Here is a 21,816-nt window from a genome sequence, read left to right as displayed (position 1 = left end):
CCAAAAAAAAAAAAAAGAATAAAGTAATAGAATATAAACTAAAATTTTGTAAAGTGTGTGTGTGTGTGTGTGCGCATATGTGTGCATTAGTGTGGTTGTCAGCCCTGCGATGCGTTGCTTAATAAATAACAGTCCTTTTTGCAAAAAAATATTTGAATTTATCAATGGAAGTTAACCTTTCCGCATACAACTTCGCAACACGCAAATTAATGCATTTTACGATGACGACAATCGATTATTTCTTAAAAGCATAGAAAACTTAGAAGCTTAAAATGGTTTGCTGAGTAATTGTTAACGGAAATAAATAATACCAGCAATTATGAACACGATATGACTATTCTTGGCAATTGCATACTAGTTAAGTATGATTAAAGACTTTAATCGTACTCAATACTGAAGACTTCGTTATATCACACGACTTGGTCGATGTTTCTATGCAATTTCTGCAGGCTATCCGGCGTAAAATATTAAAGTTAATAAAGACTGTAATAGCGGAGTCCAAGGCCGGAATATTGATTGTTTACCGATGGTTTTATGTTTGTGGTACCTATTTCGTATTATCTACTGAAAGTTCCGCTTTTAATGGTCGAAACTTGTATTAATCTGTTTTTAACATGTGTTATATTTAATACTGAGTATGCCTACTTAAAACTATGTAGGGATAGTTATGTTGAATAGTAGTGACTGGTTGTCTGGGAGAAATTGCTGCAGCGCAATAACTTCGCCTACTTTTTTACATTTTTTGTGTATATTTACATTGTCTTATGTGCAATAAAGAATATTTGATTTGAATTTAAAGTTAGTATAGTCCGTTCAAGAATGATTTTCATAAAAGGTAAACAAATATGGCTGCCGATATTTTTTATCTGTGTCAAACTGCATACTAGTGAAGTGCTGAATTGATTTTAGCTCAAGTTATTTTATCAAAATGAACTGACTCTTGGATTGTTTGAATATTTTGTATGATAATATTAAAATATATATTGTATGTTTCTTTGTGGTTACACTAACTTACTTTGAATCTCATTTTTTCACTTAAGTTATTCACGGAACTGACTCGTTTTCCTGACCTGAATGAAATGTCTCATCACTAATCGTCAAATTGACAGCTAGCCACAGATTAACAATAATTTATGATGTATGTTGTTTGATTTTGTTTTGACATGAAAAAATGTGTTTTAATAATTATTTTACGTTAATTTCACATTGAGCTAAGAAATCATACATCTATTGAGTGTTACGGATGTTATTAGAAGAATACTTTGCGTAGTTTAGGTGAAATTCGAACATTCTTTGTAGTAACAGGTTTGTTTACCTTTTATGAAGATCATTTTTGAACGGACTATACCTACCTGACAAGAAGTTTGTTTTTTCAATATTGATAGGTACCACTTGTTATTTCAGCTGTTCCGATTTCTAAATGAATATAATGTAAGTATTATAAAGAAATGTTTACATGAACTATGTATAACTATAAAACTTCTTACTGGATAAAGGCCATGTTTTTACTGGATAATCACAAATTTAAGAGCCATGCTCTTGTCGGTGTAGCATTCTCCATGCTACTTTTAGGGAAAAATGGGGAAGTGGTTTCCCTCTTGCCTCACGCCTAATACTTACTTACTAGTATTTTACTGGATAAAATGGTAAAATATTTATAATAACTCTTATAAGTTTATAGTTTTTTAAAGTAATGAAACAACCCCGAAATTAAAGTAAGTATGCAGTGATCAAAGTCTTTTTGGTCGTTAAAAAAGTATTTATGAATATAGTTTTTTTGACGTGACTTATTGTAGATTTGCCGCAAATGGCATCAGCCCATTAACGTCCCCACTGCTGGGGCACCGGCCTTGCCTATGGATGGATAAGGAGATCGGGCCTTATACCATCACGCGGGCCCAGTACGGATTGGTGGTTATTAACTTCAACAATCGCAGACCGAGCGTGTTTACCGCTGCGCCACCGAGCTCCTTGCCTGGTACAACATTAAAAACAACAGGCCTGAGGATGCCCAGCTGTGCGGGAATTTCGGCTCAGGGCGTCTGGATAGCGGCAGGTCTGGATAATATTTGAAATAATTAATCGACCCTAGTGGGTCGATAACGATAAGCGCTGAATGAGGGAATTGAGTATAGACTTACCTGTACTTCTAAAGCGTGATAAGCGACGATTAGGCCAAGTAAGATCACAGTCGACATTGATATAAGCGTCTTCAACGCTTGTGAATATATTGATGCCTGAAATGGAAAAGAAACATTATAAAAAAATAAGTACATTGATCAGTAACACAAGGTTATCAGTGGACATACACATATATTTCAATATCGTCATTGGAAAGGCAAAATTAAGCAAAATTTATTTAAAAACTAAAGCGCCAAAATATCCTAAAATAGCAGTCTAGTCATATATAATGAAGAGACAATGTAATGTAATGTAAATTGGATAAATGGGTAAAAAATAAACGACTGTTTTTCGAAATAGCCTTTTAACGCTCCTGTAATTTCGCTTTTCCAGTAACGACATATACTTAATTCTACGAAAGGTCTCGACACATGAACGAAATTTTAATCTCATACATTGCGTTAATAAAACTTGGGAACTCCGACATTTCCGACACTTTCAGTTTTATTTCCGAACTTTTAATTGGTTAATATAACTTTAGTGTCCTTATTTTAAAATGAAACGTGTTAAGTTTGATATAACGAATCAGTTTTGGGTTCAAGGTTTGTTCTGTTAAGTTCATTAATATTTTCCCATTATACATACGTAACTTCACGATTGATGTATGTAGATATGTGGCAAGGATAAGCATATTTCATTTTTGGAAAAGTGTCTGAAACACTCTAATTACACACAAGCAATATTATATATAAATTACAGCCACATCATGTGACTAACATATATGAAATTATTGGTAAATATTGGCAGGAGGAGGAATATAGCAGATTTTTATGACCAACTGGACTGGCCACCGAAAACCATGGCTGGCTGGTAGCAGCTGGAGGAGAAAATTCGAGGACGGAACTCAGTGGCATGTCATAGGAGAGGCGTAGGCCACTGAGCTGCTGGATATAAATTCAGCAGTGGAGGAGCCTAGGCTGTTGATAATGTGATGTGGATGATGTGTTTTTTTTTTTTTGACGTGAGACTTATTGTAGATTTGCCGCAGATGGCATTAACTACTTGGCCGGACAAATGGGGAGCGCTGAAGGCTCTCACCTGGTACAACGTTTAAGACAACAGGCCTGAGGGTGCCCAGTTGGGCGCGAACCCCGGCTCAGGGCGTCGTCTGAGAGGAAAAAATATTTGAAAGAATTAATCGCCCTAGCGGGTCGATAGCGGATGATGTGGATGTTCTATTACTCTATCCACCGTTACTTACCTACATGCACACATACTCAAAATCACGCATATCTCCCATTGGGTTAGGCAGAGACCACGGAATTCCAATTACTACGATCCTCACACACCACTTTCGTTTCTTCCACTCTCATCAAAGTCTTCACGCATGCTTGATGGTTTAGAGTACTCTTACCCTAGTAGCTTTTTATTAACAAAAAAAGTATGATTCAAGTACACAGTTTATAATATCTTACCTTAGTGTATACGCCAGCACTCGAAAGTTCATTTTCTATAACCATAATTATAATACCGAACATTCCCATTACTAAGGCGTAGTCGCTTATTCGTTTCCGTTTTTCAAATAACGCCTTTCTTCTACCTAACCTGTAACAAACAACAAAAGTAGCATTAACATCTTTCATTCAACGTTCTTTGCATGGCTAGGGTTGAAAAGGACACACAAAAACGTGCTGGATTTCACCTGGGGCTTAGTTGAAAAATACATACATACGTACGTACATAAAATATGTTTTCACCCGGATGCGCAGAGAATTTGAATTTGAAATAAGGAATAACGTACTTATATACATACATAAAATCACGCCCGTTATTTCAAATGGGCAGAGCCGCAAATCTCTTCTATCGTGTGGGTTATGTGGTGGAGTACCAACCTCATCAGCCCTGGTGTCAGGGTTACTATTGAGCCGCCAAGGCCCCTGACATGGCTCATGTAACGACTACTTACTTACATCAATAGGTAGTAACCGGGACCAACGGCTTAACGTGCCTTCCGAAGCACGGATCATCTTACTTTTTGGACAATCAGGTGATCAGCCTGTAATGTCTTAACCAAACTAGGGCCGCAAGTTATCAATGACTACTCGCAGCTACTGTCGATACGAAGTTTTAAGATGGATAATGCTGAACCTTATAGTGACTAGCGATCAGCTTGTCGCTTATAACAATTGTCCACCATGTTTGAAAGTACACAATCATTCTGTTGGATTTGCGATATGCCCGAGAAGACAAGCACTTGTACATCGTACAGCTGCTGTATGTGTCCCACACGCCATGCGCCGTTTGCCTCGTAATGTGTGTACTTTCATATTTATTTTGCGGCGAGACATGTGCTACGCGCGTATTTCATATTAATTGGCATACAGCGTGCGATGGTGTGTGGGACATATGCCTCGGCATATTTGCCTCTAGGCATACATACATACACATACATAAACTCACGCCCGTAATCCCTAATGGGGTGGGCAGAGCCACAAGTAATCAAAGACAACTTGCAGCCACTGTTGATACGATGTCGTAAGCTGGATATGATAAACCTTATGGTGATAAGGGATCAGCCTATCGCCCATAACATTAGTCCATCATGTTAGAGGACACAATTCCTCTGTCGGTTGCCTCTAGTCGACTTTTAGTATAAACCCGGTATGATAGAAGGGTATCGTTATTCTATATAATTATCACTAAAACCATAGCGTGAAATATTATATCGGAGAAGTGGTGCCAATTAGGTAAAGATTGACTTTATGCCCTACTAAAATCCGCTTTGATAACTTTTTAAGTTGCGCTTCCACTAACGCGCAGCAGAAATGTACACACATCGAACAATCACAGCGAGCAATTGTGGTTCGCTGCGATTGGTCATTTCCGCACGTTTCCTCTTCACTTCGCTTAGATGGGAATGCACACTTACACAGACGAGTAAAGAGACTTTTACATTTAAATCTCGTCCTGACTTAATATTTAAGTATTCGCGGCCGCTTTCACTCAATTTTCTTCAGTTTACATAGCCCCAATATTCTACAATGTGCCTACATTATTCACAAAGTCTACACAATATGCTTTACTCTGGCGAGTCTACGTGCCTTCGTCGGCTATTTAGGGATTAGCATTAGATTCTATCAGAACTCCAAATCCCGTCACTGGTAGCCCATACTGCTGACCTGAATATTTTAAGACTTTTAAGTACAAAATTGAACAAAACAGTTACTAACCGATCATCATCGTCCAAAAGTAATTTTCCCGGCTACTATTAACTTTAGTCTTTAGTAGTCATTACATGAGCCATGTTAGGAGCAGGGGTGTCTTGTTGGAAGCGTTTATACAAGTACAAATAAGTACTCATGTCGCGATACGCGTCATAACTGATCATGTTGGTTTAACAAAAAGCTTGCTGAGGTGTGGGTACTTAGTTCATTTTACGATGGATGTACCTCTGACTTCCTCATTGGGATATGCTCGTGAGCGTATGTTGTGTATATTCACTCTCTCTCTCTCCTTGGCATTTATTATTCCCATCTGATGGTGGGGTCTGTCTTCTTCGTACTTCTCTGTCACTTCGCTCTATCAGACGTGTCGTTCTCATATGCACAGGTCCTTTTTCACCACATCCGCCCATCTTGTTTTTGGTCGTCCACTTGGTCTAAGCCCTGGCATATTTAGATTGGCTGTAACATCACCCACATAATCTGGAGGTATTCTTTTTACGTGCCCAAACTAACGAAGCCTGCTCTCTTGTAGCTTTTCGGAGATATCACCAGAGACGTCGGAGATGTTGTATATATTGTGTTATGTTAAATACTCACACCATGGTGTCCGAGTGAGATAGGGCCCTCAGAACGTGAGATTTGCTAGATAGTACTAACCAGTAGCATCCAGGAAACATTATCCGTTGTAATTCTAACATTTTGTCTTTATCAAGAACAATTGGAATGCTCATTTTTTAGACGTCAAACTATAAGATATCTAGAAAGAATCAGGGAACTCTCATTACATTAGCTCACGACTATATTCACAATTAGGCTAGTCAGAGCAATGTCCATCGCAAGATGAACTTCATGAGTATCCACGCTTCACCGAGCTTCCTTATTAGAGAAATTATGTCTTTGAAGTGTTGAACGCATTGATTGAATGATCTCAAATATAATGTAATTTTGTTCTCCCATCAAAAAATGGAGGTAATAAATCATAACAAATAATTAAGTAACAATTATTTTAGTGAATCTAATATTTCATATTATTTTAAATCTGTCAGCCTATATTTTGCACAAGAAAAAACGACGAGACATTATTACGTAGTAAGTTACAGCAAAGCTGTTACAGCGAATAATGTTTACTTGGAACCAATGATAAGAAATTGATAGATTTTTCATTATTCCAATACTGAGAACTTCCATCATTAGTCAGCTAAACAAGCTTCCAATAGCATTAAATATGAAAGCATAGTCAACCACCCCGCTAGTCATACGAGGAGTTTTAACGACTTAGAACGGCGATACACGTCTGAATGTTTTGCTAAGTTACCTAGCCTTCACTCGCTGTGATCTCAAAGTGGCGTATTACCACTGGAATATAGACCGTGGTAGTCAAGTTGGTAGAACGCTTGCCTCTCACATTGAGATCACAGGTTCGAATCAAGCACAAGCCTAAACCAATGATTATCGAATTTATTTTCAAATTCATGTTTGGATCATGAATGATTATCACGTGCTCAACGGTGAAGGAAAACATCGTGAGGAAACCCACATTCTCGAGAAATGCATTTTCGGAGGTATATGACTTAACCTGTATTGGACTGGTTTTTTACTTCGCGAGTTCGAACGTCAGACAGGCAGTTGTTTCTGTAAAAAACCGGACCTGTAAAATCTTCATGTTAGGTAAGCGGACCCTATTAAAAAAACGGGATTATGCTCGGGTGATGATACCCAACTATACACTCGCTTGTATAGATACGAAAACTTTGCAACTTATCTAGGATTTTTTTATCTAGTACCCTGATCATGGAAGCTGATTCAACTATCGGACCGCGCGAGATTGTTCTTTCACGCAAAAAGATGTACGAGTGCATTTCGATAGTCGAATCAGGGCACCGGATGAAAAAACCAGACCTGTATAACCGTTCTTACATAAGAGGTTTGGCACAAATGCAGCAAAACGACTGAAGGAAATCGATCCGACCCTGATGCAAGCTATTTCCGCTCGTTCAAGGCCGCACTTATTATTAAAACATAGGGTACGTAGCACCGAATACTTTTAGCGACGTATGACGTCTCCATTGTTGAGGTTTTTACGTTACGTTATGTAAAAGAATATGTAAATTTTCAAGACAAAGGTTATTATTTTTCTTGACAAAGTAAACTTTACACGTGAGGGAATAAAACTGATTACAAACACAAATGATCTTTTCATAGCAACATAGTAAAGTGGCATTCAAGTATCTCTTCATACCCTCTTCGCTTAATGAGAGCGGCTTGTGCCCAGTATCGAGTTGGAAAATCTAGTGGTCCTGCTATAAATAGCTGTTGTTTAAATTGTTTATATACTTGTGTGAATACTGAGAAAAAGCATAAATATTGAAGAGTCATAAACCGAAAAAGATAAAGTATACGTTTTTATGTTACGAATAATTTACTTAGCCATTTGGGCAAGTATATTTTTGTAAAATTAAATAATATGTACCTACTTTAAACTTAAAATATTCAAACTTTTCAACATTATTTCAGTTATCGCCTCAACGATTTCAACTCTTGCAATTTTCCGTCGCGTGGTGATGAAATTTCATAGGCCAACGGCGATGCTTTTAAGCTAGACGTTGGCACACCTAGAAAAAATGAAGTGGAATCTAATATTGGCTGAAGTTTATAACCTTAGCAAAAAATTGCAACTTGGGTTTTAAAACTTCGACTTTAATTTACGTGTGTTAAGTTCAGTATCGAAGGAAATATTCAATTTTGACTAAAATTTTGTTTAAAAAGCAACCCTACAACCAAAATTTAACCTTCACCAACTTTACAGCTTACTTAAATATTTCTTAAAAACATGCTAATGCGTCGCTTAAATGCTTATCCACGTTTATTATTTTATAACCACCTGGCTTAAGGATCAATAAAAGAACCGTAAAACAAAATTAATTCCACTTAAGGAGTTCATAAAGTTACCCACGGTTTAAAAACATTATAACAATAACAAAAATTTATGAAAAGCAATCTCCACGCTACTGATTCCCTTAAGGATTAGAGAGAAAAAGTAGAGGCCAAAAATGTTATTCGTTCGTTCATTATTCATTACAAATTAGCTTTTCTCCCGTATATTAGGTACGATACCTTGGTTATATTGCGTTTTGCACCCTAATTCCAAACCCTAATCCATGGAATGAACTCTCTTTCTATCCCAGAGTTTTGATCTATTTTGTGTACCAATATTTTCTTTTTACAATAATATTGTTAGAACAAAATCGATCGGGCTAATCTGGATTGATACATTACCATGTTATTAACGTCACAACACTGGTTTCTGTACTTTGACAGATCTTACTCGTAGCGCGAATTGAAGCTATTGTAATTTATCTACTTATATCGAAATATATTCACTAATTGTATTAAACTATACGTTATGTTTAATAGTATGGATTATTTACTTTTTTTATTCTATTCCTATAACATAAGCTCTGAATATCAACCGTTGTTACTAAATAAATAGGTACTGCTTTATTTACATTTAACCTCTAAGGAATACTATCGTCTGTGTTAACCGAAGATTGACCCCAGCGTTATTACTCTGCTTATTGGTTTTATACAACCCGAGAGAATTAATGAAGACTGTCTAGGTTATAAAGAAGAGTTATGCACAGCTATAACCTGACACATATTCATAAAATGTTGTGTATGACACTTTAAGGATGAGTAGGAATCCCATCTTCTTCTTCTATCGTGTGGGTTGTGTAGTGGATTACCACCCTCATCAACCCTGGTGTCAGGGATACTATTGAGCCACCAATGGCCCCTGACATGACTCATATAACGACTACATACTTACATCAGAAAGTAGTTACCGGGACCAACGGCTTAACCTGCCTTCCGAAGCACGGATCGACTGTCTGATGTTTAAGAATCCCATGAAAAAATGATTAGCAGAACGTAGTTGGTCTCACTAGGACAGGTTAGCGAAGGTGGGTATTGAAGGAATACTCCACCGACAAGAGCGCAGCTCTTAAATAAAGAGATGAAAAATGTAGTTTGCTGTGAAATATACCTAAGGTTAACATAACCACACACACACACACATATGTGGCACGCTGGTCACATGCCTTTCTTTAGTCGATTGAAGATCGATTAAAGAAAAGGAAAGTATTGCACTACGGGTTTTCAGCCGGTTCACATCCGAAAAAATATGACCCGGAAATGTGTCCACTTATAAAACTTGAATCATTTTACCAGTAAAAAATAAACAAGCGGTGAGCCAGTCAAACAAAGTTCAGTCCTATTTTTAGATAGTCTGATTCAATAAAATCAGGAAAACAATCTGAAAACGGACCTATGTCGCAAAAACCTCGCAAAAAAAAATAATTAAAAAATAATCAAACTTCCGTCAAAAATGAATCACTTGTTCTCGATTTTCCACTTGTTCTCTCTGTTTTCAAAGTAAAAAAATGAGAACAATTGATTGACTTTGATTGTAACGTTTCTCTGGGAGCTTTTTAAAATATATAATTAAAAATATCTCGAGAAGAAGAAAGAATGTTGTTGATTGGTTTACCATTATAGGTTTTAACACAATTTCGTAAGCGACATGCCGCACAACGCGTTGCGACCACGTTGCGATGTCGGAGTTCAGTAAGTAATTCTAAAGATTGAGAGCCACATCGCGGCGACGCCGCAACGTAGCGGGAACGCATCGTATGGCATCTCTCAGAATACTGACTGCACGCCCGCGGCAAGCAATTATTTATCAGTAAATGATTCTAACTACTCCAACTGTTGAAAATTATACCCGAGATGCTACTTGAAAGGAGAACTATACAGTATTTCACTTAATATAGTATTTCGATTACAAGTCAAAGCGTACGAAGCGGAAACATATTTTTTGAACAAACAACAGTTCGTTTAGGTACTATCATTGATTACGTTAAAATTAATATCAACTCGATACACATACGACGTTACCGCAGCCAAGTGGCCAAACCACTGTGTGATCCCTGGTTTGGCTCGGACATTGCAAGTGTGCAAAATGGCATGATCAGCCCATCATATCGATTGTGCGAAAATCAGATGATCAGTGCTTCGGAGGGCACGTTAAACAGTTGGTCCCGGCTACTATTTACTTAAGTAAGTAGTGTTTCTTAGTCGGGTACTATTTACTTAGGCAGCTTTTGGAGGCTCAATAGTAACCCTTAGACCAGGGTTGATAAGGTCGGTTATGGATCTCACGACACACACGAGAGAAGAGGGAGGCACATACAAACACACCCTGATGATGTACAGAGTCGTTAACCACCAGACAAAGCCACATCTAGAAGAAGAGAAGAAGAAAGAGGGGTTCAAATTATTCGCTTATTTTATTTAGATGTAACTTTTTGTAGATTTGCCGCAAATGACATTAACTTCTTGAATAGACAAATTGTGAGCGCTGATGGCTCTCAATCGGTACAGAATTTAAGAAATAGGCCCGAGGGTACGAACCTCGGCGCAAGGCATCGCCTGAGAGGATTATATTTGAAATAATTAATCGACTCTAGTGGGCTGATACAAGCGCTGAATAAGGGAAATCGTCGACCACGTCGAGGTCGGTATCGGGGTAAAATGATTCGCATCACCTAAGCTCACCTACTAAAAATATTGGCATAAATTCATCCGTCATTAACAATCCCATATTTCCACGAACATTTTCCGCGTGGCGTTTATAGGCAAATCCTTTTGTTCGCCACGCCATTCCCATTGTGTTATGCATTTCTGTACCCGCCTGCATTATGTAAAAGCGGTGTGCATGAAACCATAAAAATACGTCATTACCTACGCTTTTGTAGTTTTGCACCTCAGTACTCTGTTCGTGGTGTGGATTTCATTTGGTAATGGTCACAGAAATGAGTTTTGTTTGTAGTTGTCTGAGCCAATATGTAGGTCATATGGTTATTTATTATTGTTTCACAGTAAAAGATTGATGCATCACTTTGATTTGCAAGGGTTTTTGGACTTTTTTATACTTACCTACAAAAAATAGATAAGTATAATTGTTTTATTTGGATAGGTTCATTAATAAAAACTTGACCCCGGTGAGGACTTCTGATCCATTGAGTCAGATAATCCTTTCTGTCAATTAAGTAATTTTATCCCACATATGACTTATCCCCGAAGCGGTAGGCAGAAGTGTATAGTTTATTTACTAGTTGGTATGTTTAAGTCCCATGTACTCGTATTTATCATTTGCTATTAACCAGGCACAAGTCCTAGGACCGACAGAGGGATTGTGTCCTCTAACATGATGGACTAATGTTATGGGCGATAGGCTGATCCCTTATCACCATAAGGTTCATCATATCCATCTTTGGAATTCGTATCAACAGTGGCTGCAAGTTGTCTTTGATTACTTGTGGCTCTGCCCACCCCATTGGGGATTGCGGGCGTGAGTTTATGTATGTGTATGTATGTATGTAAGTCCTAGGAACCCGATGACATCAATTCCAGTCCAAACATGCAATCCATACTTAGAAGTCAAAGTAAATGGTTTATAACCCGATCCGGGTTTCGAACCCGAGTTATGTCACCACAATGGGGATGGGGATACGATGGGGTTACGGGTTCTCTGAACTGGATTATCACAGACTTTTCCATTCAAGTTTAATAAATTATAGTAATTATACGTAATCTTAATTTCACATACTTTACATACAAGGCGAAAGATCAGTGATATATGTTACTTGGTCGGGCTGGCGAATGGCTCATTCGATAGTCCCGAGCTCCTATCTTCAATCTATTTGAGGACTAACACTCTAGGCTTAAAGCAGCGTCCATTGCTTCACATACCGCAATCTAGAACTAACTATAGTTCTAATACGTTTCTCATACGTGCGAGCACCTCTTTTAATGAATCATCTAACATCATAGATTTATTCCACACTAGTATTGCATCTATTAAGCGAATTTTAACACAAGAACATTTTGAGACCCAATAAAATTACTCATGTTCTTATCATCATCATCATCAGCCCATTAACGTCCCCACTGCTGGGGCACGGGCCTTCCCTATGGATGGATAGGGTGATCGGGCCTTAAACCACCACGCGGGCCCAGTGCGGATTGATGGTTATTAACGACTGCTAATGCAGCCGGGACCAACGGCTTAACGTGCCTTCCGAAGCACGGAGGAGCTCGAGATGAAAACTTTTTTTTGTGGTCACCCATCCTATGACCGAACTCTGCGAAAGTTGCTTTACTTCAACAATCGCAGGCCGAGCGCGTTTACCGCTGCGCCACCGAGCTCCTCACTCATGTTGTTATATATTAATATAATAAAAATAGCTAAAGTTAAATTAGATTAGTACTTACTAACCCACCTGCGTTCGAACTGACTTAGGGTTTTTTCTTTTTCCATGTTAGCTATTATACTTATGTACTGTTCTAGCTGCTTTTCTTATTTTATTTTTTCTCTCACTCTTTCAGTGATGACAATCATTTATTGGCGGGAACTTGTTATTAATCGTCTCATGCATATTTAGTTCATTTAATGTATAATTAGTCTGTAAGTTCTCCATACATAAACATACATAAACTCACGCCCGTAATCCCTAATGGGGTGGGCAGAGCCACAAGTAATCAAAGACAACTTGCAGCCACTGTTGATACGAATTCCAAAGATGGATATGATGAACCTTATGGTGATAAGGGATCAGCCTATCGCCCATAACATTAATAAGGTCAACAGTCTCAAACCTAGCCATTCTTGATGAGTTTGTCACTTCAAATATTATCGCTGGCAACCAAGTAGATGCTGTATACACGGACTACAGCAAGGCATTTGATCGCATTGATCATGACTTACTGCTTTTGAAACTTATTGGTCTGGGAATAAGGGGCGATTTGTTTCGATGGTTTAGCTCTTATGTTCGGAATAGAACACAGTCAGTTGTGTTTAATGGTTACTCATCATCATGGCTGCCTGTTCCCTCTGGAGTTCCGCAAGGTTCCTTGCTGGGTCCTTTGTTGTTTGCCATCTTTATAAATGACGTCGTATGCTGTTTCCAAAATTCGCAGTTTTTACTTTTTGCGGATGATATGAAAATTTATAGAATTGTCAACGGTCCATCTGATGCGCAACTTTTACAAGATGACCTTAATAGGCTTCAGAACTATTGCATCGACAACAAGCTAGACTTAAATGTATCGAAATGTTTTTCAATAAGTTTTACTAGGAAGAGAATTACTTTTATGAATAGTTATCAGCTGAATGGTAAGTATATTGATCATACGGATACTGTTAAAGATCTAGGTGTATTATTAGATTGTAAATTGAAATACGACCAACATATTAATTTATGCGTGGATAAAGCTTACAAAGCACTTGGATTTGTAAAACGGATATCAAAATCATTCAAAAAGATGAAAACTATCAAAATTATTTATTGTGCATACGTGCGAAGCCACCTTGAATATGCCTCCCAAATATGGAACCCAGGTTACGATAAATATCGTAACTGTATTGAACAAATTCAAAAAAAGTTTATTCGTTTCCTTAGTTATAAGTTTCATCTAAATTACACCGACTTGAGTTATGTCCAGATGTGCCATAAACTTCACCTTTTACCACTTAATTTACGGCGGTCGATTGCTGATGTATCATTTCTGCTAAAAGTGGCACAATGTAAAGTTGATTGTCCTGATCTCCTCAGTATGATCAATCTTAGAATCCCTAATAGAATTTTGCGACATAATACTTTGCTTCATGTTCCTCCTTGTTGCACTAATTATAGAATCAATAGCTTCTTACCTAGAACATTAAGATTAGTTAATAAGCTTAATACTGATACTCGCTTTGACCTATTTAGCGGTAGCGTTCAAAGTGTAAAAACCTTGCTGACCAAGGAACCTAATTTAATTTCTGGCTGTATCTGAGTCTGTATGGACATTTTAAAATGTTTAATGTTCACTTGTGGTAGCTTTTCATTGGCATTTGTTTGTATTTATAAGTATTCATTTTGTAAAAAAGGCTGTAAGCTACCCAAATAAAATAAAATAAAATAAAATAAAAATTAAGTTCTCCAAATAATATAAAATAACATAAATAAATAAATTATAAAGTTATCGGTTTGTTTTTTGCAAGTGGCTGCAAGTTGTCTTTGATTACTTGTGGCTCTACCCACCCCATTAGGGATTACGGGCGTGAGTTTATGTATGTGTATGTATGTATTTCCGACATATTAGACTTGCGTCATACTTACACCTGTATTCTGAGATGTTTACTAGACTTGTCCTCCACTGGGTCTCAACTGAACATTTTGGTATTTTAAGTTGCATTTTAAAGTCATTTTTTAAGTTGTATTTTTGAATGGCTGAAGGCAGAAGGGAAACCACTGCCCCATTTTTCCCTAAATAATAGCATGGACAAGACACCACAAGACAAGACACCGACAAGAGCGTGACTCTTAAGTTAGTGAAACTTACATTTACATCCTCGACTTGAGGAATTTACTCACTGGGTCGAGCATATCATACAGCCAACATAATAATATGAAATTAATGAAAGTAAAACTATTATGCTAAGAAACGTTATGCAAAAAGGATTATGATAATTAAAATTATGACAAAAACATTTATGCATTTTAAGAGAATCCCAAATTAACATTATGCTCACTCTAATAGTTTTGTAACTCTATGGTATAGCACGCGAGGTGCGTTTCGTATCACAATTTGATTTCAGAATTCGATAAATTATAATCTACCGAAAAATAATACGTTAAATTGTAAGCAATATGATACGATTCATAATTATTCGACAGTTCACAATCTCGCGAGATAATCTAACGTTATTTACAATTTTACGGTGACACTTACACTGCTATCTTCGGATCACGTCGCGTTGTCCTTGCTACCTATTTCTCATTACGAGCACGGACCAATTAGATTACTCTCTACTAACCTCTATACTGTATTAGATTTGTACTTAGCTGTCCTTATCCCTGCAGGCAAAGCTAATATACAGAGTGTAGTCTCAGAATATACAGGCTGTTAGTGACATCGTAACGAAAACTTTGAGGGGTGATGCATACCACGATTCTGAGTTGATATTGTCTATACGTCTTCTTAATGAATTAAAAAAATAATTAAGAAGACTTATAAACTTTTTACGTCTTATTGTATCTTCTTATCGCCGGAGGAATATATCCGTAATCTCCACCAACCCGCACTAGACCAGCGTGGTCTATATTCGACGCCTATACCCAGCAGTAAGATGTCTATAGACTGTCCAAGTTATGTATTTATTTAATATTTGGGTACAGGCCACCTCGAAAAATTCATCTAAAAAGCAATATTGCGTTTGGGATTATCCATGATTTTGTTATGTAAGTAGTGAACTATATGAACCTTCACTTCCACTGCGCAATTAACGATGTTATTATTGTATTGGCACCCTGGTGAATACTCTATTTTCTCAGAATCGCTATATTTTTGTCTTGATTCTATCTTCAGTTATTTTCTTTTACAACAGCTGTACATACTGATAATCAACTAAACTTTAACATACTAAAATATTAACATAAGCACACGACTACACTACAATTGGTGTATTCAGAGTTACATCCTTCGCAAGATAAAACTGAGTACCCACACTTCACCGAGCTTTCTGTTAGACCAACGTGATAGGTGGTGAGCCGTTCCGCCATCTATAATTAGTCCAGCCAACTTTACTGTGTTACTAAAAACTGCACTTAAGATAATTAAATAATTCATTAATGCAAATCCGGTATCGGGGTTCGAATTCGCTCCACGATTGAGAAGCAACCAGATGAACCACTAGACCACAGTGACAATCTAACGAGATTCCAATCTCGTTAGATTGTCACTGTGGTCTAGTGGTTGGTTATGGAACGCCATAACATCTTCTTTTTGCTTTCCTTATAATATAACGTTCTTACCCACGTAGGTTTCTTAATGACCAAGACGCTATAAATAATATCACTAATATTCTATATCCAACGTTGCATTCTCTCTTTTGTATTTGCTGGAGACGGGAGTGCCTTTGAAGCTGAAGCATTATGAACCTCCAATTAGTTCCATACCTAGTAAGGTCTCTTAATTACCAGGATACCTGAACAAATACGTATTTGTGAATACAGCAATAATTGAAATGTTCAGGATCTTATTATAAAATAAAGATTGTCCTACAGATAGATAAAATACACATGAAATGAAGGATAAGAAGAGACCTAGTAGTGAAATGCATCTAAGCACTTGATTTCGTATGTTTAGTAGAACATCAATGGAACGTCGTGTTTTATAAGGAGGTGAAGAAATTGGTCTTTGATAGACGAGAATGGAGAATGCTACACCGACAAGAGCGTGGCTCTTAAATTAGTGATGGTGAGTAGAAATCATCACTAATTTCAAATGAACACATCAGACCCACGGTATTGTCGATGTAGCATTCTCCATGCTACTGTTTAGAGAAAAATAGGGTAGTAGTTTCCCTCTTGTCTTCCGCCCCGCAGTACTCGGTCTAACGCGAGTGGGATGGCGCCCAGAGTTGTCTATTTCAAAACCGTACTAGGACTCCTGTCCTTCGCCTCTGAATAGTACTGACAGTTACTGCCGCCCTCTGTCAGGTTCCAGGTTATAGTCCCTGTGACTTGCCTCTTCCAATAATCAAACAATAATCGTCAGTAAAAAAAAAATAGTCAAGAAAAAATAATAGCTTGAGATTCCTAGTGAGTAAAAAAAAAACAACGTATTTAATAAGTGATATATTATTATAACCGACGACATAAGGAAACTTAAACTTCACGTAGATGCATATCTACATCACGTTTTTAACACGACAATAGAGTTTTTATTTATACAATCAACTATTTTGATTTCCGAAGCGAGGGGTACTCGTGGACTCCGACCAGTGCGAACCCGGTGTATTCGGTGGATGCGTAGTTTGGCATAACGTAATTTAAATTTTATGTTTTACTTACCTATATCCTATATTGGGTTTGTGCTTGGCCGTCCCCCCGCCTTTGTAGGTGCCGCCGCCGAGTGCCCTCTCTTCGCCGAAGCGGGGGTACTCGCTGTGGACTCCGACCAGCGCGACTCCGGCCTCTTCGGTGGACGCGTCTCGCCCGCCACCCGAGTACGCCTTCATCGCGCCGGGGATCGAGAGTGTCGACACCGGCTTCCGCAGCTGGAAACATATTGGAATATAAGGTGAGAATGACATAAAATACGTAAAAATACTTCATCGTCTCAATCATTTTCACGTGGGAGCGTTAACATATTCAGTTTTCTATTACTGTGTCGGTATACTTCGGTATCTAACCTAAAGTTATATTATATATCTAGAATTTTACAGCAGTGCTGGCCGGTCAAGTAAAAATACTTATACTAGCCACTTACTATGCAGCATTAGATAAGTTATTCGTAGTAATAGCAGTAATGAGCCTGCTTTTTATAAATTAATAGTTATGTTTAAAAAAGTTTTCCCATTTGCATAGTTTGCTACCATTTGTTCTAATCTTTTACTGATAATAATTATGTTTAAATTTCCATGGAAAGCGTCATTTATTATCTGACCACGTCATTTATACTAATATGAGAATACACGATCAATTGCAAATGAAATTTTATTTAAAAAAAAAAATCTTTAACAGTCATGTGGGTTGTGAATTCGAAGACTGGCGTCAGTAACTCTAAAGCCATCAAACTACCTACATATCTATACCTATTCGCTTTGCTTCTTTAGTTTTAAACCCTTTAAGTTACTTTTACTGAGGAGTAGTATCTATTTCTATATACAGATCAAACTGACGCAATATCCTTTTACAAATAGTGACGTCATAAGGCACACGTGCAGAATAAAATCGACGAACCATTAAATTGCATAGTGGACTAGTCCCTGTTTCCATCAGTTAATTTAATTCAATTGTACGTTTAATCTGAATTATCAATCGGTTTCAGAAATTCAATCAGGTGTGAAATTTTAAAAATATCATCGCCTATCACGATTGAACATTAACGATTGGATGATTGAAGTGATTCGAATGATAATAACCTTCACTCGTGACATTTGAGATATAAAAACAGCACAAATTATTATTTTTTAAAAGTTTATTAGTAAATTCACAAAACTAGGTTAATTAATTAAAAATATTTTACCGTTAGTTTTTACGGAACTGTATAAATTGTAAATTAGGAAGCTTGCATAATAGTTGCCGGAATTTTTGCATAACCAAACGTTTCCCTTATGTTGGTTTAAATTTTTTACACGTGATGTTTTTGTTTGGAATTAATAATAAAAATTTAGCTTGTATAATGTTATTTAAAAGCTTATCTGCGTTTTTTTTTTTGTTGCAAATATATAACTACATACATACATAAACTCACGCCTATTTCCCATTTTTATTTACATTGGCTACTAACAAGTGCATGCATTGTCCCATTCAGTGAATTACTCAATCTCAATCTTCTTTCTACATCTTCATCACATTTACCATCCCTTGTAAACATAGTACCTAAATACACGAATTCATTCACTTGCTCCACCATTTTATTCCCAATCATAATTCTACACTCAGACACATTCTCTTCTCTTTCCATCACCAAAACTTTCGACTTATTAACATTTACTCTCATACCCTTCTTTTGTAATTCATCTACCGTTAGAGATACCGTGTACTGAGGATCCTCTGCCGATGATTATTTACAAATATCTTTAAATTTTTGTGAGTTTTGGCCAGATGTTCCGATATACATCAAGATCGTTGCTTCACTTTTTACATTCAGTCTTATAAGTCTGCGTATGATTGATGGCGACATCAATTTCAAATGGAACACCTCTACACAAAGGTATAAAACATATTGTAGTATCCAGCATGTAATCGATTTGACCTTGGCCAGCCAAGATACATGTTCGTAATCGATCCATGTCGAAATAAAGCCTACATGATCAATCGCACTAACCCTCAGTCTCAAGTATATGATGGATCACCTCTTTGTATCTTCGTATAAGTAAGGTTATCCAGAAATTACTCTACTGGCTTCGTTACCTTTCGGTGTTGAAAAGGGGCAAAATAATCATGGAATAGCGAACCATTTTTATGTCCGTCGTGCTCCCGTAGACCGAAGTTACATCAAGGAAAATGTTTAGCTATTCCGTTTTGTAGCTTACACAAGGAAACAAAATATTTTTAGACGATATTATAATCTCTCCTTTGACAAGCAGCGAGATATTTAAGTCAAATAATTTATTTAAAATATTAATGTAATTATTCAGAATAAGTAATGAGTATAAGAATTTACGGATAAATAAGATCATACAACATAGATAAGTTAGTGATCGCTACAAAAACATTAAGAAGTTTTAAGCAGTTAGAGGTGCCAATTCCTGTGATTTCATGTTAAGTACCTGTTATTTTCTTATCCGCCAAAAAGAAAAGGGACGGATGACAAGTGTACAGGAATTAGCATCATTGTTTATTCTATGTACAATCGATTGTTATTAGCAAACGCAACTACAGTAAACGATCTCGTAGTAAAAGTAGGCACCTAACAGTACCAATTAAAATGCGATTGGATTCCGATTATGTGAGAATTATGGCTGGATACTTTACAATACGGAATGCTATGGTAATACGGATATTTTACGACATACGGTTACATTTTACGATATCGGTTACAATCTGAATTACATAACTACAAACAATATCTCCCTCGTAATCTTTGCTGAGGTGAGTTAAGAGTTAGAAAAGTTAAAAAGCAACCTTTATTCGTATTTAACTTTTCCGATTTTTAAAAAGATAAAAAAAGACAAAGACATATTACATGTTTTTAATATTGGGTTTTACAACAAATATGATGCAGTTACTATATTAATAGCACATTCTGAGATAAATGCTCTCATTCGGCGTTTATCGCTATCGACCCACCAGAAGAGCGATTATTTTTTTCAAATATTCTTCTCTTAAATTTTGTCTTAAATTTTGTACCGGGTGAGGGCCTTCAGCGCTCCCCATTTGTCCGGCCAAGTAGTTAATGCCATCTGCGGCAAATCTACAATAAGTCACATAAAAAGAAAAATGCTATTATATGATTATTTTCAATCAATAATAACTTTACTGCACATGTAACATAAAGGACAGTTACAAACGGATAAAATAAGCACAATTGGCGGACTTATTGCTGAACAGCAATTACTGTCAGGAAACTTGAAGCAACATTTTTGTAATAGTCATGGATTTATTTAGTTAAAACATATCTTTTTTTAACGATTCTAATAGAATTCCACACTAACGCTGAATCTTTATCTTATTTCCAAATATTAAAATTAGTTCCAAGTGGAGAGTTGTATTTGTTGAACAATCAATTATTGTTTTGTCCTTTTCTCTCTCTCGACCAGACCATCCATCTGTCACTGTCACGCCTACGCGGTCCATGTAATGAATGAAAATAGATCTTGTATTACCAAGTTTTTCAGTGTGTTTAGGTTCTATTTCGTATTAACGTGTATTTCACAGTACATAAATTAAACTATACTTTCCGATGATTAAAAAAATGATTTTTTACCTTACTTAGGTAGGAACTTCGGCCTCATGGTTAAACAAAAAATAAAGCAGCGACATTTTGATTCCTTTCACTTAAACCACCCCATATAGATTTGGTGAAAAGCTGCGATAGATAACTTACTGTACACACCAACTATGGACCCTTGTCGATGGATGTTAAGTCAAAGCCAAAGGGCATCAGCCCTTTGAACTCTGATCCCGAAACATCCGGATTGGCTACTGGTATTAACTACGTATATAGTAGCACTGTGGTAAATTATATTTTGCATTAGGAATAGGCATGTGTATGCTTTGAAACGACACATAAAGGCATTAGTATGTAATAGGGTAGTTTCCAACTAGTCAAATCAGTTACTTTTTACTAAACGTCAAAACACGAAAATACTACCCGAATTTGTATGAAATAGCAACCTGTGACGTCATAGATAAACGTGACAAAATTTCGCACTTATTATTACATTTATCTTTATTCAAATTGATAAATAAGTTAAATAGAAAAAAAAAAGAAAACGTTTTTAGTCAACTTTAGATTTGTCTTTATTTAGTAATCGGAATGTGATAATTTATTTTTTCCTTGGGAAACTTCTCAATTATAAGTGATTTTTAATAGCATACACCCACGCTCGGAAAACTTTCAAAGAAAAAAAATCGGTTCGATTAACCCTAGTCCAAAAGTTTTCGATCTTTTCCTGGAAGGAATATTCCTTTTTTTTCTACTACTTATTTATCAGTCAGAAAAGGCGGAGTCATCATTCGAGACACTTTGGGGTTAGACTACTTTTAGTATTGACGTCTTACGGCGAATGTGATGAAGTAGCACAGAATATGATAAAGTATTTCAGAAGGCATAAGAATGTAACACCTAACTGTAACTAATTTTAGAGCCTTAGCGCCCTATCTCACTAGAACACCAAGGTGGCGCATCAACAAAA

At 36.8% G+C, this 21,816-nt stretch overlaps 1 protein-coding gene across 5 annotated transcripts in view; it reads right to left on the bottom strand.

Moving 5' to 3' along the window:
- Positions 1–21,816, bottom strand: part of LOC126370952 (small conductance calcium-activated potassium channel protein) — a 248,631-nt gene that overhangs the window by 15,278 nt on the left and 211,537 nt on the right. For all 5 annotated transcript variants that reach the window (XM_050016097.1, XM_050016098.1, XM_050016096.1 and 2 more), the window contains 3 exons: positions 17,303–17,508; positions 3,597–3,726; positions 2,142–2,237 (listed from right to left, as the gene is read on the bottom strand). In XM_050016097.1, the coding sequence (XP_049872054.1) occupies positions 2,142–2,237; positions 3,597–3,726; positions 17,303–17,508 (432 nt within the window). The remainder of the gene's footprint in view (positions 1–2,141; positions 2,238–3,596; positions 3,727–17,302; positions 17,509–21,816) is intronic.

This window comes from Pectinophora gossypiella, chromosome 11, assembly GCF_024362695.1.
Source record: "Pectinophora gossypiella chromosome 11, ilPecGoss1.1, whole genome shotgun sequence".
Taxonomy (NCBI): Eukaryota; Metazoa; Arthropoda; class Insecta; order Lepidoptera; family Gelechiidae; genus Pectinophora; species Pectinophora gossypiella.
This window is presented reverse-complemented; position numbering and strand designations above follow the sequence as displayed.